Here is a 19,559-nt window from a genome sequence, read left to right as displayed (position 1 = left end):
ACTGATTGGGAAATATGGATATCGTTGGACAACTCCCTGGCTTGTAAACAGTTCGGTCTCGACCATTATCTCGATTTGCACAATGCCCAGACGGGTTTTGTTTACGTCTCATGTGCCTTCATCTTTGACACTGTACATGCGTACTCGAATGTGTGAAATCGCTTACTGGTCAGTGCATTGTAACACAAAATCTCGCCGGTATTTTGGAGCCCTCTCAAATGTCACTCACAACTGATAAGTATAAGGGGGACCATTTCATTAGGCTAGCTCTATATTGCTTAGACGTAGGGGAAAAACAAGCTGTATCAAAGAAGGTACTCAGGTGAAACAAGTCACTCGCACTTCTTTATATTCAGCAGACCCTGTTCCACAGAAGGACATACACGGATGTTCTTGGTCAGAATCAACAATCACTGTTAACGTCACAAGTTTACAGTACTGTCTAACAGATGATGATGTACTTGTGTTGTTTCCATTATGGACTGATCATGACACAGCGTACAGCAAGTTGATCAAATGCACTTAGTCTTACAAACTACCAATGTTGCTCATCACAGATACATATTCTTTTATGATGAAAATAAAGAAATTAGTTAGACATTGCTAATAGAAAGAAAACTCCACTGGGCGGAACATTATACATGTATCATTGCAACTGGAGGTATTTCCAAGGATAAATTGACTGCAACTGCTAGTTTCTTGGCTGTGAAATGGAAAATAATATCTTGTTTAACACTTACTGAAATACATGTGTAATACAGGATAATTTGACAATTATCTTTCATTAACAGGTAAGTTCAAAGATACTGTAGAACTAACTACCTAGAGAAGTTACATGTAGCCTTTCAAGAAATTCTAGCAGAAATTTTTTATATGCGAAGTGCCACAAAAAACGCACATTTGGCATTTTCTAGTCAATCTTTATCAAACTGCTTTCATTGCAGTTTTTTTGATAACTTAAAAAACCCAGGAGTACTTGGGGAAAAACTACTTTAGTTTTCCCTGATGTCTCTGCAATGCAGTTTCATCTAGTGAAATGAAGGTAAGTCTCTTTTTATTGATAAATTACACTTTTACAAGCATACATCAGCAAACTAGCTCTCCAAATTTGTAAGTTTTATCTTCTTCAAGCTACATCCTGCTAGTATCTCTACCTATCGCAATGAATTCGTGTTGACATGAGGAAATTTTGCTGATGGGATTGCACAAAAATATCTCTAGCTATACATTGAAGGAGATAGATTGTTTGGCAACAATTGACATTCAGACACATCTTCCTTTCCTTACGGTTGTTGTTAAGTGTTTATCCTGCATAGAATGCACAAGAACTTAGAAGTTTCCACAAATTGAACTTTCATTTTATGGTTCTGTAGAATGAAATTGTTACAGTTCATATAATATGATGTAATGCATGTAACTGCACAACTATACTGTAATTTAGGCAGGATATTCACAGAGCATTATCTGTGCCCATATGAAACTTTGTTTTAAGTCTCCTGTTCCAGGCTATAGATTCCTAATACAGTAGAATGTATAGCAAACAAAATATGCTAAGAAGGTGTCACACGTTGTATGCCATGATGTACTACAAGGTACATTTCCTTATAGGTTGTGCCTTTTTTTTCATACACTTTAATTTTCTTTTCTCTGGTAACATGTATAAGACAATAAACCAGTTCACAGTTTGAAGTGCACCTGTGCAAGGTCAAAGGTGAATGCCAGTCAACAGTTCTTGTCTAGACCATGTTTAATACATGTCCAGACATGTTTTGTTTATGTCTCAGGGGCTTTCAACTTTGACATATTGCCCACAATGTATCACACTGTGCATGCATGCGCAGTTTAAACTGTGAAGTGGCTCATAGGGAGCAAAAGAACAATTGCGACAGTCCATTTTTAACTTAATATAACTGGGCACTAGTTCCTTGTCAGTGGTCTGGTGAACTGGACCCCAGATGTGTCTGTATGACGTTTGCTGGACAGCGTAGGTGTTTGACAACTACTTCTGGTCCTTTAAGGGATCTGTGGACAGATGAAGGGTTGAAGAAGTGAGAATGATGTACAATAGTCAACCATGTATACAAACAACAAGTTGAACAAAGTCTTTGTCTATACATTGTATTTGGTTATACATGATTTGAAATCATTCCCGAGGATTTCTAAACCTTTATATCATATCAAATCAGTTTTTTAAACCAACAAATTGAACAAAGCCTTTGTCCATATTTGGTAATTCTGTTTATATAAAAGATCTAAAAATCCTTTGAAACAACACAGCTCAAAGGCAAAAGGCATGCCAGGTCCTAATCTACAGCAGGGCATTAACTTAATATTAAGTCTGCATTTCACTAGCTTTTCCTAATGACTCGACCCATTGCTATCAACAATGGGAAATCTTACAAAAAGTCATGAAGACCATACATATACAACGTACAAGTCAAAAGCTGTACAAAAGTCTGACTGGACAAGCCCCTTAAGATGCCCTTCGCATGACTGAAGGAGTCTCCCAGTTACCAATTAGAACCAAGAACTGTGAGGCTGCTACCACTTGACAGGGACATCGCTGATTGGGGAGTGGTAAAGAGCACAGTTGTGGAAGGAGCCTGAATGTGTGACGGGGCATTTTACGTACCTCTGTGACGACCCCAGCAGCAATGGTGGCACTCCCGTACCGTAACATGAACCTCCCCAGGTCTTTGTTGTCCTTGTACAGTTCTAAACACACCGGCCGGTTCAGCTCAACTTCTATAACAGCATTGTTTCCTTTGGACAAGCACCTAGAAACACCAAAACAATACACATTCGAATGTAAGCTCATCTGTGTTGGTAGAGTACATATTGTAAAGTTTTGAGCCTCTTTTGACTCACTACTGACATCATCAGGCTTCTGGCTTCAATTGCTTCAGCGCAGTGAATCAAACATCTGAGGGAGGTTGGAGTTCCGACCAAAAATTCAAGGTGAGTTCCTTTCTTTGTGTTGGATCAAAAGCTCAGAACTTTACAATAAAAACAATAAACATCATTAGGATCCAATATGATATCTCATGCACATGTCTGTCTTTGATACATCCCAAAGGATGATGATCTAAAGACTCACCTGAAATTTGTATTAAGTTTTCCCTTATTTACATGCAACTGTCATGGCCTACTTCAAGTGCGCAAACAATTTATTTTGGGAGTGAGAAGGAAGAATAAGAGGATTACTTCTACCAAATGCTGAAACAATGCAAAGCAAAAAATAAGAAAACTTTCTGTTTGGTCTAAAATACCTTTTAAAAAATCCAACAATCAAATGTGCTACATTGAATTTTTCCAAACTAAAATCATTTAAATCAAAGCAAAGTTGACCTATTTCCAATCTGGTAGTTAAACTACAACTAATTAAAATAAGTACACAAAACATACACATTGACATGATTATATCTGAAACCCCATCAGTAATAGAGTTTGTGGGTATCATACCTGGGTTTGTTTCTCGTGACCTCACCAGTACTTTTATGCAGCAGGCTGATGAGTTTACGGATATTTGCAGGTTCACTCAGCGTCTGGTAATGGAACACCACCTACGGAAACATGGAAACAAACACAATGAGCCAAGATGTACAGTATCACCTTGAAAGGGTTAAGTGGTTATCTCACTGAAGCTTGATGTTCAATGGAGGTCCTGTGCTTGGGGAGAGTCACACATCGAGCACGTAAAATAACCAACTGAAAAGAGTAGGGGTACTTTGTATGTAGGTTAGATGGAGGCCCTGTGTTTGAGAGAGCCCCACAGCAAACTGTTAAAGAACCAACTACACTTATTGAGAAAACAGGAGTCCTTCGCTGTGAGTGGGTAAAATAAATCTGTTCGGATATGCAACTTGTACTCCAAGTACAAACCTGGTGTGTTACACCATGGGGCAGTTTACTGGGTATGGAATAAAAACAAACAAAAACAAAAATCTCTGGTAGAATGTGGAGAAACTCACAGGGAATCCCTTAGTGATTGGCACATCAATGTTGAAGATGATGACTCTGGCCTTGATTCTGGAGGCGGCCTGGATGGGGTTGGCTAAGTCACACAGCACACTCCCAACACTGCATGGGGACATACACATAACACTAGTTACTACCATTGGAATTGGGGAAAGAGGCACTCAAGCTAACCGACATCTTTCCTAAACAGGGATATGCGGCTCCAGTGTCTTTTCTGAAGATGTGGCGTGAGTGTGTACGGTTGGCTTGAGGTTGCCCACTACAACTACCTAGTTACTACCATTGGTTACTACAATGTACATAGAACTGTTGGCAAAGTCACACAGCACACTCCCAACACTGGGGGCAGAATACTGGTTACTACAATGTACAATACATACATGTAGTACTGTTTCACATCCAAATAAGTTCAGTCCAATCAAATCTGGACATTTCTCTAGAAAAGAATATTGAATATTTTAAGTCAACATTCCTCTATTTTTAGGCAGGCCCATGGACTTTAAACAAACAACAGGAATGAACACTTAAAAGTCCCGGAGTGTCCACTTTCCTACAGGAGAGTATGCATATACCTTTTCAAGAGTAATGTCCGTATCAGTCTTCAAGTATACATTTAAACCTAGAGGAGATGATTGTTACATCTTTAAAAGTCACAGTGACCTCTTACCTGACTTTCATTATATCAGTGCCCGTTATTGTGAGTGTGGCGTGGTCCCCTGCACACGCCCAGTTCATCGGGAAGTCGTGCATTGCAATTCCTGAGACAAGGTGAGAAAAAAGCCAGTCGATGAAGGTTTGACATCCAGGTAATACGATACGCCTAAAAGTTTTCCAAAATCATATCCAGTTGCTTGAATAGGCTTTTAACCACAAACTACTGTATGGTTCATATGCAAATAAAGTGAAGACAATTTTAGAGAGTCCAATAGGAAACAAAATGTCTAGTTTCCCCCACAGGCATTAAAAAAAAGTTAAAGTCCTCCCCGCACCAGACGGTGCATAAGGCGGCGCCCATCTCCGTTTTGGTAGCCCAGCTGGGCCACACAACTTTATCACTACAGCGGGGGGCTAGTCCACTGGTAGTGGTGCGTGTTTAACTACCATACTCTTCCTCAAATGCTGAGTGCTAAGCAGAGAAAGCAGTATGTATCATTTTTAAAAGTCTTTGGTATGACCCGGCCGGGGTTCGAACTCACGACCTACCGTATGCAAGGCGAACACTCTATCCACTAGGCCATTGCACCGGTTGATTTCCCCCACAGGCATACATGTACATGTAGCTAATTCTGTACTACTTCACCCAAGATTAACACATAAACCAAAGTATTCAGTTTCTACCTTTGACCGTTGCAGTTTCCCCTGATGGCATCACCATGACCCTGGTGCCGTTCTGTATGCTCCCTGCCACCATCCTGCCCGCGACACTGAAACCACTCCCCATCCCTGCAACAGGAACACAACAGGGCTCAAATTCATTTTTGAGAATAGGTGAACTTAACCTGAAAATTTAGGTGCACAGAAAGAATTTTGGGTGCACAAAATAAAATTAAGTAGAATGTCAGCAAAACATATTATTTTACAAACCCTACTGCCTCTCTTAAGAACTTCAATCTCAAATTCTGTAGCTAATTTAAACAAGTACATGTAATACATCAAATATAGTACAACAAACTTTATGGTTTTATTATTTTCTGATACGTAAATTTCAAGTATATTCTGCATACTAGTGTATAATTGTAGTATACTGTACCTATACCTGTACTATACTGACATAACTAATTAAAACATAAGGACACCAGGATATATAATTCTGTCACCCTAAAAAGATACGTCCAACCAAACCTCCAACTCAACGGGGTGCTGCACTAGAGATTTCTCAAACCCACTGTTTTTCAAAGTGGATGAACACTTGTAATAGCAAATAGATAAAAGATATACCATGCCATTAGCAAAACAAAGTCTATATTTCTCACCTTTAAAAACATCAGAAACACAGAACCTAAATGGCTTGTCCACAGGCCTTGGAGGAGACTTGAAAGAATCTGTGTACAAAAATGAGACTCATGTTAGTCATTCAGGAGTGTTTCTCAACACAGAACCAATCAGATGGGACCTATCCTATGCCTTGTAGTAATTGATACCTCATACCTCTGTAAAACATTTTCAGCTTTTGTGAATTTCTTGTAGGATTCATTATTGTTAACTTCTCACTGATTCTGTCTTAATTCATATTTTCCTGACCGACATCATAAGGCAACAAACTTGCATATAGCAGGTGCCTCATTTGACCCAACTTGTTCGACATGCCTAGCATTGAAAAACCAGCCACTCTACTGCATTAAAAAAATTACAAACACACAAGCAAACAAACAAACAAACAGACACATTGAAAACAAAACCAGGGGTAATCATGAGCATTGTATATGGCAAACCCACCTATTTGCTGTAGCAGACATGGCCCCTTGTACCAGGTGGTTAACGGGGGTTCAGAAGCGGGCTTGATCAAGTTCTCTCCCTGAAGACCGCTCACAGGGATGTAGACAACGTCAGAGTCCTGCACAGGGAAACACACTGGTTCATTCAGCATAGCTTATGATCATCATTACAAAATTTTATTCAGAAACCATACTATGAAAAAGTCAAATGTCATGTACTAACCCAACACACTTATTTAGAAGAGTAGGAGTGACCCTGTATAGTTGGCAAAAAAAAGGAGTAGCAAAGCCACATTGCACTACCACTAGCTACTAAAGCATCATGCTTCACCTCAATTGAGGATGACTGCTTCACCTCTCAACTGTGTCTTTGTAATGATATTAATAATGTGCCTCTATACTGCTATGCTCTTTTTTTAGGTCTACAAAATATAAATAAACCAGCTTTGTTGAAAAAATTTGTTTCATATCTAAAACAAGACTTAGTCATAACAAAATATCTTCTGTAAATATTTGATTCAGATCAAATTGAATGTATTTTACGGACCTTGAATCCTGCCTGCTTGAGAAAATGCCCCAGCTTCTTAACAATCTCCTGGTATCTGTTTTCTGACCAGCCCACCTGTGGAATAAAGGGTACATTAATGTAGCATCGACACAAAGTACCCTGTTGTGATGAACCAAAGGGTAACATTCCCAGCTATATAGATACAGAGATACCCTTCATGTACAATGTGCAGAAAATAAAGCATACTTAATTTTACAATTTCTACATGAATTCTTAATCAAAATTAAACTACTATTTACAGAAAATTTCATCACTTCCGTAAAGGTAGTCCCACAGCCTTTTTGAAGCCGTAGGGTCAGTGGGTTGTTATCCACTGTGTCTAGGGCACGGCATTGGAAGGCGGAGCCCATCCCTCTCCTTCCACTGCCTTTTACCTCCCCAACCAAAGTCAGGTACCCAATTTTACACATGGGTGGAGTGAGAAAAGTTGTCTTAAATACCTTTCCCAAAGGGCACAACATCAATGGGAAGTCAGGGGATTTGAACCCAGGACCTCTTCCCAACTCTTTTAAAACTTTTACGGCAACACAACGCTATCACTTCTGTATGTTTTGATAAGCCAGACTTACTGTGTCCAGTTTGTTGACGGCCACGGCCAGCTGCGTGACCCCGAGTGACCTGACCAACATGGCGTGTTCCCGCGTCTGTCCGCCGGCCTCGAACCCGGCCTCGAACTCCCCAGTACTGGCGTCGACCACCAAGATGGCTACATCTGCCTGCAGTCATGAAAGGACAAAATTTAGCTTTAATCTGAAAGGGATAACATGACATTGCCATAACTGACTGTGTTTCCCTGTCCCTGGTACTGACTTTGTTTCCCTGTCCCAGGTACTGACTGTGTTTCCCTGTCCCTGGTACTGACTGTGTTTCCCTGTCCCTGGTACTGACTTTGTTTCCCTGTCCCTGGTGCTGACTGTGTTTCCCTGTCCCTGGTGCTGACTGTGTTTCCCTGTCCCTGGTGCTGACTGTGTTTCCCTGTCCCTCACTGTGTTTCCCTTTTCCTGGTACTGACTTTGCTACCCTGTCCCTAGTGCTGACTGTGTTTCCCTGTCCCTGGTGCTGACTGTGTTTCCCTGTCCCTGGTGCTGACTGTGTTTCCCTGTCCCTCACTGTGTTTCCCTTTTCCTGGTACTGACTTTGCTACCCTGTCCCTAGTGCTGACTGTGTTTCCCTGTCCCTAGTCCTGACTGTGTTTCCCTGTCCCTGGTGCAAGTAATTTTTTGGATACTAACTTCTATAAATTTCGCACAGAAATTATTTTCATGTTTTTTCCCAACAAAATCTTAATGCTATATCATGATAAATGACAATAAGAAAATATATGAACTTATAGAAATAAATGAACCTACAGTACAAGGTAAGGCTGGGTTTACACACGCATTTCCAAGCACATTCAGGGTGTACTTGGAAGCGCATGTGTAAACCCAGCCTAAGATCCTATAGTATGAGATCCACCAGGTGTGTTTCCTCACCTGTGCAGCACCTGTGATCATGTTGGGGATGAAGTCTCTGTGTCCAGGTGCGTCCAGCAGGGTCACCACCTTGTGGTCAGTCTCAAACTTGGTCAGGCCAACATCCATGGTAATACCCCTACATGTACACAATAAAACAATGAGTCTTTACCTTAGAGTTTACTAATAGGTAGCCGTTGTTTCAAGACACTGGTCTTTGAGCCCCTGTCACACATAACCAACCTTGGCTTCCTGACCTTCTCGGGACCATGGTTGGGAGTTAGTCCAGAGCAAGGTCATTCTAGTCTTGAACTTATGCCATTTTGACTCTAACGTGCACATGTACATAACAATATCAAACATTCTGTATTCCAACTTGTATCAACCCCCCAAAATCCCAATATCCCATTCTGTATTCCAACTTGTATCAACCCCTCAAAATCCCAAAATCTATTCCAGACCCACCTGACTCTCTCCTCTCCAGTCTCGTCCAGTACCCAGGCGTAAGCGAAGGACGCCTTGCCGGCCTTCTGAGACTCCACCTCGTACTTGTGCATGGTCTTCTTGTTGACATGTCCCAACCGGTACAGGAGGTGGCCCATCAGGGTGCTCTTACCTGCATCTACATGGCCTGAGGGGGGAAAACACAGCATTCACTATCACATGCATGTGACAAGTTATTGTACATCTACATATTCTCAGATACTGTAAATCACTTTAATATAACGGCAGGGAAATATAGCGGTTGGGGGAAAATGGAGTAGGTCACGGAACTTGATTTTAACAATGGGAACAAACATTACTGTCTCAAATATTAGTGATCAAATATTAGCGATGATGAAATTTTGGCGGTTGCCTAGTGACCGTTAAATTCGCTAAAATTAAGTTACAGTTAACAAATCAAGAATTACAGTATACAGTATCATGTATGATAATGTCATCCATCGACCAAATTTTCTTTATCTTTCAAAGCTGTCCAATTGAAATCATATAGGACCCCTACTAGTGGTGAGATCTTTAAAGTGCTCAAAGTGTGGCTCTCCTAAAAATAGGGACCTGGTGCTGATTGTGTTTCCCTGTCCCTGGTGCTGATTGTGTTTCCCTGTCCCTGGTGCTGACTTTGTTTCCCTGTCCCTGATGTTGACTGTGTTTCCCTGTCCCTGGTGCTGATTGTGTTTCCCTGTCCCTGGTGCTGACTGTGTTTCCCTGTCCCTGGTGCTGATTGTGTTTCCCTGTCCCTGGTGCTGACTGTGTTTCCCTGTCCCTGGTGCTGATTGTGTTTCCCTGTCCCTGGTGCTGACTGTGTTTCCCTGTCCCTGGTGCTGATTGTGTTTCCCTGTCCCTGGTGCTGACTGTGTTTCCCTGTCCCTGATGTTGACTGTGTTTTGCTGTCCTTAGTGCTGACTGTGTTTCCCTGTCCCTGGTGCTGATTGTGTTTCCCTGTCCCTGGTGCTGACTGTGTTTCCCTGTCCCTGGTGCTGATTGTGTTTCCCTGTCCCTGGTGCTGACTGTGTTTCCCTGTCCCTGATGTTGACTGTGTTTTGCTGTCCTTAGTGCTGACTGTGTTTCCCTGTCCCTGGTGCTGATTGTGTTTCCCTGTCCCTGGTGCTGACTGTGTTTCCCTGTCCCTGGTGCTGATTGTGTTTCCCTGTCCCTGGTGTTGACTGTGTTTCCCTGTCCCTGACTGTATTTCCCTGTCCCTGGTATTGACTGTGTTTCCCTGTCCCTGGTACTAACTGTGTTTCCCTGTCCCAGGTGTTGACTGTGTTTCCCTGTCCCTGACTGTATTTCCCTGTCCCTGGTGCTGATTGTGTTTCCCTGCCCCTGGTACTGACAGTGTTTCCCTTTCCCTGGCGCTGACAGTGTTCCCCTGTCCCCGGTGCTGAAATAATGTCCCTGTCCCTGGTGCTGACTGTGTTTCCATGTTTCTGGTGATGACTGTTTCCCTACCCCTGGTGCTGACTGCACAGTAATACAAAACAGTTTCTTACCTATGATCACCATGTTGATGACCTCTTTGCCCTCATCCCTTTTACTAAGTTCTGCTGCAACATCTAGGACCTGTTCACATGTAACAAAACAATATTCAATACAAAATCAAGCATGGTTCATTCTGGCTGTGTAACAAAGCTCTTCAAATTGTACTAAACAGTCAAAACTGCCCAAGAAGACCACTGTCACTATAGACAGGATGTTTTGTGCTTGTGTCAATGGGAAAAATTATCTAACTTTTAAGAAACACCAAGAAGTGGTCACATTGGCTAGATGGTCTTTACATGTATGTAGCGCTGGTCACTTGTACAGGTTTCATTGTACTATCAATTTGATACAAACTATGTAACATTTCACATGATACAAACTCAGTCTGCAACTACAAAACATGAAGAGTGTCACTAAATAATAATTCAAATCCATTTAAAGTTACACGATAGGAATTACAACTTGTCAGTCATCACGGTTTTCAACTTTCTGCAGTCAGTTTAGTTACAACCATAGAATTTAATGAAATGAAATCTTTGATTTATTGACACAACAAAAGGAGAGCGACTTTTGTAAGGTCTACTAATAACCTATACATACAAGCAAGTGGATACAAATGAATAACCTAGTATATCATAATATGAATAGATATGAGTAAATCAACACGTCCAACACGTCACTTACACAGTCAATTGGTTCAAAGGTCTAGACATTTTTTGATATATTATATGAAATTATATTCTATTACATTTGATATATTATATTATATTTGTATACAGTAAGGCTTATCTCCCCGACCCTAAAATATAGTTGAATCTATCTATCGAATGGGATGTGTTGTTAAGTGATTTGTAGTTACCTGCTTGGTCTTGCCGGCGGCCTTCTGTGATGTAGGCATGGCCTGCTGGTCCTCCCTCTCACCAGCCTCTGTGCTGCTGCCTAAACCATTCTCTGCACTGCACAACGTAAATAGACGTCAGGAAAGAACTCAGCAACAACTTTTTAGTACAATGCTAAACTTTCTTCCAACACTAAGGTATACAAGGATCAAATTTTCAACGACCACTGTCACCTTCTTCAGGATCAATAATGACCAATCACTTCCGAACGTGAGCTCGCAAGAGTTAGACACGTGACCTAATTGACACGTGTATACCTTAGTGTTGGAAGAAAGTTTAGCATTGTACTATCATTATGATTATTACCAACACACATGATAACAGAAACTACTGCAAATGCATTTAAGTTAAAGTGATTCAATTTCGCCGGTAGGGAGAAAATGGAGTGTTTGCAGTGATTTTTAGTATGCCATTGAAACAAGGTGGTAGTCAGGGAGAAGACATTTTCGCGGTGGTTTTAAGTTGTCGTGAAGAGGCCACTGCATCAAACCACTGCAAACTTAAATGCAGTTGCAGCAACTCTCAAGAACACAATGTGATACAAATCTAATGTTGTGTTGAAAATTACAGTTCAACTTTGCTTCGAAATGAAATCACGTCAAGTTCTCTTCAAAAATTCATCATTTAAGTTTGCTCACATCACTTCTCTGGTGTCTGTTGGAGGCACCTGGAAACCGGTTGTGACCTGTTTGCTTCTGGCTGCGACCGGCTGGAAACCGGTTTTGACCTGTCTCCTGGGGGTGCTGACCTGGGCCACCCTGGGGGCTGCCTCCTCCTTCGCGTGACAGCTGTCTGCAGCTGGGGCCTGCTGCCACCTGTCCCCTGCACCTGTACCTATCAACACAAGCCACAAGGACTGACAGATATAAAGGAAGTCTGATACCTTACACTGTGTACAGTGTTCTTGCATGTGGCCGTCATTTCGTCATTTGACAGAATTTTGTAGCCAATGACGGACTGAGGTTAATCTACCAGCAAAATTTGCCTCCAAAAAACGCAGGAAATAGCTTTTCAGAGGGTTGAGATTTCAAACTTTTTCCAGGGTAGCATGCCCCCACATCCCCTTAGGATTGTTGCGCCTTCCAGCGCTCGACTGAATGTTCCGTCCAATGATATTTAGATGAGGGGTAAAAGCTAGAAACAGGTCAAGGCCAGGTTTGACTGTGAGTTTCTTTATAAGTACTTTGTAAGGTATGATTACCTGCATATTACAGAGGACACAACACCACTACTAGTGACCATATCCATGTAGGTTCTCATCAGTACTTTATTAAGCCATTGTTCAGTACAAAATCCATATAAAAACTCACAAAAGAAACTGCAGGAAATCTGTCACTTCTCTCAACTGCATGAACCACAAAACATTGCACTCTCAAACAAGACAACTTACTAATAAGTACTTCTAATATCAAGTCCTACAGATGGTTACAAAAGGCATATAGTTGCTTGCATGCACCATTTTTCAGAATTTTACAATTTTACAGTTTTGCGATACAAAAGTAGAAGGGAAACTGCACAGAAGTACCACATTGTGTACTATGTACATATGTGTACTGCATTCTTTCATTTTCTAAGTTATAGTCTACATTTACAACAGTCAATACTTACAGTAACACAAAACATAGATGTATCACCCTATAATGTAGCCAAATAGTCTGAATGGACCATTCCAACCAGGACTGTCAGATGCTTTGTGATCATTCAGATTAGTAGAATAATCTTAATTGTTATGTATGAGTGTGTTGTAAAATATTTTCTGTACAAAATAATCTACATGTAGAACTGTACCACAAAATATATCAAATTTTTCCTGTGATGGTCCCAGTCAAATCTGAGGCAAATTTCCCCCCTATTTCTTTGAATAATATTGATCACTAAAAGAATGTTAGATAATAATATTGAGGTAGCTGCCATTTGAGTTTGGTCATTGTTTTTCTTTAATATTCTTGGTTACAGACAAGGAGAATTTTATCAATCATGAATTTAAATTTGTTTTGTGATTTTCAAGCATTGCTTCAAAATGGAGACTTGATGTTGTTATGATTATGTTAGTGTAAGTTTATGAAAAATGGGATATTTACATTTACATTTAAATATATTTTCAAACATCACAGTACATTTTGTACGTCTGTGTCCTTTTGGACAGTTCAGTCAAGTTCAAAATCATTTTACTGAGATTTTACCTGATCTTCATGTAAGATGTGGCATGGTGGGCAACATGAAAGCAAGTACTTATTATGAAAGCAAGCAGTACTGCTTACCTTCAACAATTGGGGGTGACAGCATGTACATGTCTTTACAAATCTGTGACTTCAAATCTCGAAATATTAACAAGTAAGGTAATTGGTGGTCCGCAAATAAACATTTACAGCAAATAGATATGTAACTTCTGCAATAGTTTGAAAGAAAATAGTAAAATTCCAGTGTAAAAAATAGTATTGGCTGTGGATGAATTATTATTATCATTAGAAATCTGTGGAATACAGATATATAACTTTAAAGTCTCAACACTTTTCTGCTGCTCAGATATACCTCTGGTGGGATGATTTTTACACCCAAATCTACATTGCTCCCAGCAAAAATTCCGTAAAACATTTACACTCCTGCACATAAATTTGCCTACTAACCTAGCCTGGCTAAATCACACTTCTAAGTTCTAGCAGCCCTTCCACTGGCCAGGGAGGAGGCATTATCAGGCCCTGACAGCTAGAGATAGTTAAACACTGGCTACCTTCTTCTAACCCAATTGCTTATTGAGTACTGCATTAAGTCCTTTTCAATACTTTGAAGCATTTACTTGAAGTCAAGGCTTGTATGAATGGGTTTTCACCCCGCGTCTTTTGGGCGTGTGAACGCCGCCTTTTGTTTTTTCTTCACCACATCATCTGGAGAAGGCGTGGAGAAGTCAAAGGGCACTATCTGGGTAAACTGCACCGGTGAAACTGACCTCTGACCTTTACTTTGACGACGATAGGAAAACCTGGGGTGCTTTCCTGCCCGTTTGTAATCACAGCCCTTACAACAGAGCGCTTGTGCAAAGGGAGACGGGCGAGCAACGGCTTCCTTCGAAAGAGAAACGCTCTGTTCCCAGTAAAATGGACTAATCGGCCTATCTTCAAACTCGTCAGTTTTTTCAGACATCTGTCGTGAGACAGGGAAGATTTTACAGCTTGCTGTTTTTGCCTGAGTTTTACTAGAGAGATGCAAAGGCCTTGGTTCGTCCTTTCTTAGAGCCGCACTGAGGTCAATTTGCATTCCACTTGTTGTTCCTGGCAGACCGCTCAATGAAACTTTACCTGCAGTACTGCTGAGAGATGAAAGGGGGAGCTGCAAAGCAGATGACCCTTTTCTGGTGTCATCAATGCAGGTGTCTTTTCCACTTCCAGGCCCAGATCTGCTAAGGCTTCCAATCCCTGCATTACTGCTAGTGGAACTAGACAAACCACTCCCTGGCAAGATGGGCTTTCCTTTATCATATGCAAGGTTTGTATTCCTGGTTTGCAGATGGGATCCCAAAGGACCGAGATCCTCCAAACTACCTCCACTGAAACCCTGACCTAACAGTTGGTAGTCAGACAGACTGACTGCCCCTAGCTTACTGCCACTGCTTCCTGGCATTGTCAACTGTATTCCACTTTGCCCAGGAGAAGAAGACAACCCACCACCGAGTTTCACAGGGCCTACGCTCTGTCCTAGCCCAGACAACGATGTGGTTATTGCTTGGTTTGTACCAGACGTTTGACTAAGACCTGACAAACTTGACAACGTTCTCTGGGGACTTCCGCTTAACTGAGAAAGGCCAGGTGGGCTTGTCCCTGCTGGTAAGGAATTACTCTGAGACCCACTGGTATTCCTTGACAGTAACCCTAAGCCTGACCCCAAGGGACTGCTGCTTAGCTGTGACAATGGGGTCGAAAGAAGGCCTGGTGAACTTGAGAGGACTGCTGAGGCTTCTACTTCTGTCACCTTCTTACCAGCTGAAATCCCGTGCTGACTTTTCTCTCTGGAAGAAAAACTTGTCGCTGTACCATGTGCAGCTATTCTCAAGCTTCTGTGATCGGAGTCTAGGTCTTTGTCACTCACAGCTAGAGATGATAGTGAACTTAGGCTATTCATAGTGTTTGTATTAGTCATTGCCTTTACAGAGGCTTTCTGCACTTGACTTAGACTACTCAGAGCCCCCAAAGTTGGAACATCCCTACTTCCTATGCTCACACCTTGGGTAGGCGTAATTTTTCCACCAAGATTTCCTATGGTGGGACCCAATGGCGAGGTACTCATTTTCTCATCACCACCGAGATGTAAGTTGGCAAGTTCTGACAAGCTCATCGTAGAACTGTTGCTTCCTTGAGGACTCCCTGCAGTAGCTACACTATCATCTTTACTTCCTATCTTGTGTGATCGAGGTTTGGAAGATGAAGCCTCAAGATTTAGCTTGCCAAGGGAATGACCGATATCTGACTGCACCGGTAACACTGTTTTCGTAGTCTCAACACTTCCAAGATGGACCCCTGCAAGCTGTGACAAGCTCATTAGCGAGTTACTGCCTGTCTTGCTGTCATTTAAGAGATTGCTCCCTTTAGTACAAAGCATGGATGAAGAGGGAGGAACATTTGACAAACTAGACTGCAGTAATGGAGGAATATCACTAGGTGGCGCTGCTGTACTGCACAGTGATTTTGAGGTTGGGACTTCTACTACAGTTGTGCGTCCCTGCCCTAACAACCCAACAGGGCTGGCCAAGTCAACAGATGTGTGTTCTTACCTTCCAGGAAGCCCAGAGATGTGCAGACAAGAGTTGGCGGAGGGCGGAGTGTTGCCATGGTGACCGATTCATTGACCAAGACGACACGGAGCCACGAATGAAAGAAAAGTAGAAGGCACAAAGTGAGCGTGAACAAGCGTAAAACATTCTGCCATTAAATCCTTTGTTTAATCTCTGACATTCTACTACACCAGTGGACAAAACACAATAAATATGATTGTGCTTCAAATACATTTGCTCAAATTTTCTCATAGCACCAATGGCTCAATCTAACGTTTCAACAGATTTAAAATCTCTTTTTTGTACATTAATATATCTTTGCCATGATGGCATATTACTTCATATCTTTGATGAGAGTTTTGTCAATATTACAATGACTTAAGATCTATAGGATATGTCAGGGTAGAGACTTCGATCTGGTAGAATTGGCGATTCTACCAGTATAGATCCCAATCGGAGTTGCCAATTCTACCAGATCGGAGTCTCTACCCTGACATTAGGATACATATATACAAGGTACATTGTAACACTATCCTCTTTTTGCATAGGTTTTCATGTACAATATAACCCTTATAAATAACCACCTTGTGTCTTGGGAGGGGCAGCAGCTGTGGGTGGTGGTCTGGCTTCCTTCGGTTTGTCCTAGGAAAAATGGTAGTTTTTACATGTCATTCTAATTATGACCACCAGGTCAAATCCATAAGTCTCCAGCTTTTGAGAGCTGGGCTAAATAAATTTGTCAGAAGATAATCTTGACGAGTGTAACATTATCATTAGACAGTAGGAAACCAAAATATTCCATTTACTGCACAAATAGTCAACAAAAATACAGTTGGTCAGACTCAAAGAAAAGTCTCCTTAGCCTCCTCCTTGGTAGTCCTTCAAAGTCAAGGATGGCCTTAGCATCAACCCCAAAAGTGACATCATTATTTATTTTTCTATTCTTAGAACAAATATCTTTAAAGTGCCTTTTCCAAGGGCACAACATGGGGCATGGCGAGCATCAAACTCGGAACCTATTGGTTCTGAGTCCAACCCTCTAATGCCACACTGATGCCAAGCAGAAGAATTCACGCACCTGTAGTGACAGCACAGCATCCAGAGCCTTGTCCAGGTCATAGTCACACCTCATGACCGTGTCCACCAGAACGTGCTGAGGGACACTGTCACCAATCACGTTGTGGATCTCCTCCAGACATGATCGTAACCGCGCTGCAAGTGCAGTTACACAATCTCACAACTGTCGTATTACAACTATCACAGTTACCATATACTAAAAATGAAATTTCACACGCATTTTGTAGTTAAATAACATCTTTCAAAGTATTACTATAGTAGCATCATTCAATCTACATGTACATTCAATCATCAGTAAATTAATCTATTTGCATAGATTTAATGCTAGGTGTAGATAAAGGTTTCCATAGTGTTTTCAGTTCATGGTCAAAACAATACTGTAGCACAAAAACACATATTGCTGTGTCATGATTTCGTGGTAGAGCGGCACCACAAAAACCATGATAACAAAACAACCACAAGATTTTCAAGATGTAATACTTCCTGGTCCCATAAATCAATAGCATGCAAACAGCCCAATATGATCATGATGATAGCAAAATAGATTTTATTTCACCAGAACATAACTACATGTACATTGTACCTTCATTCTGATCACTGAGCCGAGGCCACTGGAACGTTTGGGAGTCAGACAAGGAGTGATCGTGGTCTTCCTGATCGTCATAGTCATACTCTTCCTCCTCTTCTATGGACTCTTTCTTCGACTCCTCGATGAAGGAAGAAAGGCGAGGGGCTTCACTCCTCCGGTACATGAACTGGGCCTCTGTAGGGAAGAGAATAAGTATACATGTACAGCCAAACCTGCCCAAGAAGACCACTCTTGGGACCGATAAAACATGGTCTATATGGACAGGTGGTCACTACAGACAGGATTCTATAATGTACATGTAAATGCTTGTGTCAATGATAAAAATCATCTAAGGGACCACCAAAAAGTGGTCACATCGGATAGGTGGTCACTTGTAGTTGTACAGGTTTGACTGTATGTTCATTTCTACTCTAGAAAGGAAAATAGTAGCACTGGAACTTATTTCAAACTTTAGAAACTGCACAAAAATGTTAAGCAGTATTGGATTTACCATAGTCACTGATAATGAACAAAAAGGCATGGAATCAGGATGATGGATGGTCCTTGGTAGATTTATTACAGGTGACAATCAAAGAGCATAACGTGACAACTACATGTACTTGTAACTTTTTTAAACTATAAGTATACTAAAATTCTACATTGCTAATACCGTACCAGCATACTTAGTACATTGATTTCAAATAAACTACACATATACATATGATATACATCAATGAATGTACAAAATGTACAACATCCATGATAAGGCTGTACATTATATATCCCTACCTGTTGCAGGAGAAACCCCATAGTCGTCCTCCACTGAGTGACCATACACGTCGTCATAGCCTTCATACTCTGGGAATGGAGGAAAATATCAGAGGTTTATCATAACCCATCACCTTTACAAGCTAATTCCAACCACATCAGGTTTGTGATTTCAATCTACCATATTAAATAATATATTTCTCATATGCAAACAAAGGAGAAAGCATGCATGTTACTGTTGAACAAATTGATATAAAAGGTACATATAAACTTATGCTCAGGAATTGTCATAGCTTCACTTATAGAGCCATTATGATCCTGACATTTGCATACCGCTGTACAATACACACTGCAATATACATGTACCTTCAGCAAATAGACTGTGGGAGTATTGCAACCTGTTACAAACATTTGTGTCACAAATTTGGTCAAAAGAACCTGAGGGAATCAGATGACGACAGTATTCAAGAACAATGCAATAACACTAGAACCTACAACATTAACTGACATGTACTAGTATGCAAACTCCTGTGTGCACATATTGATCTCTATGTTTGTTTTCCTATATTTTTTGTTTCCCTGTAAAATTGTAGCATGTGATGATGTGATAAAAGAACAACATTCATTGATAACATGATAGACTTTTTAATACACCTCATACAAGCTATGATCTAAATGAAAATAAAAATGTAAATGAACTGAAAATTCTAGTGTACAATTCTAGAGCCAATAACACAAACAAAACCATCAAACTAACAAAGCAAAGTCAGCAAAATATTTTTGGGTATCAAGGTACATGCAGAATATTTTTTTACAACAGACCATCATGGACGTTCATAGATCGGATATTTCTGTGACGTGACATGGCTTCTTCTGGTCAGTAGCCCGCTCCGGAAACCCTGAACTAGTTCTAAACCCCACGCTTTCCTCGAAATTGCTGTCTAACCACCGAATTTGCAGAGAATGCCATCAACACACGAGTTAGCCGACTTCCATCACATCATGGACCGCCATCTTGGCAAAAAAGAAAGAAAACAGGTCAGTGCGCATGAGTATATATTTTTGACCTT

The 19,559-nt window shown here is 41.0% G+C and overlaps 1 protein-coding gene across 4 annotated transcripts; it reads right to left on the bottom strand.

Annotated features, from left to right (window-relative positions):
• Nucleotides 1-329: 329 nt before the first annotated feature.
• On the bottom strand, nt 330-19,542 carry LOC136428848 (HBS1-like protein). 4 transcript variants are annotated; one of them, XM_066418643.1, is made up of 20 exons: nt 19,312-19,531; nt 18,511-18,579; nt 17,737-17,916; nt 17,155-17,288; nt 16,661-16,718; nt 11,950-12,145; nt 11,272-11,368; nt 10,424-10,493; nt 8,898-9,063; nt 8,454-8,571; nt 7,551-7,697; nt 6,961-7,035; nt 6,415-6,532; nt 5,952-6,020; nt 5,317-5,421; nt 4,646-4,736; nt 3,972-4,080; nt 3,463-3,563; nt 2,633-2,777; nt 330-2,022 (listed from the first exon to the last, which is right to left on the bottom strand). In XM_066418643.1, the coding sequence occupies exons 1-20, from the start codon at nt 19,352-19,354 to the stop codon at nt 2,014-2,016; spliced, it is 2,100 nt and encodes a 699-aa protein (XP_066274740.1). In that variant the 5' UTR covers nt 19,355-19,531; the 3' UTR covers nt 330-2,013. The 4 variants fall into 4 exon arrangements, with proteins under 4 accessions (XP_066274740.1, XP_066274741.1, XP_066274742.1 ...); XM_066418644.1 differs by having other exon boundaries at nt 11,950-12,139; XM_066418645.1 differs by lacking the exons at nt 330-2,022; nt 2,633-2,777; nt 3,463-3,563; nt 3,972-4,080 and adding an exon at nt 4,233-4,317 and having other exon boundaries at nt 19,312-19,532.
• Nucleotides 19,543-19,559: the final 17 nt, after the last annotated feature.

Source organism: Branchiostoma lanceolatum, chromosome 2 (assembly GCF_035083965.1).
Source record: "Branchiostoma lanceolatum isolate klBraLanc5 chromosome 2, klBraLanc5.hap2, whole genome shotgun sequence".
Taxonomy (NCBI): Eukaryota; Metazoa; Chordata; class Leptocardii; order Amphioxiformes; family Branchiostomatidae; genus Branchiostoma; species Branchiostoma lanceolatum.
This window is presented reverse-complemented; position numbering and strand designations above follow the sequence as displayed.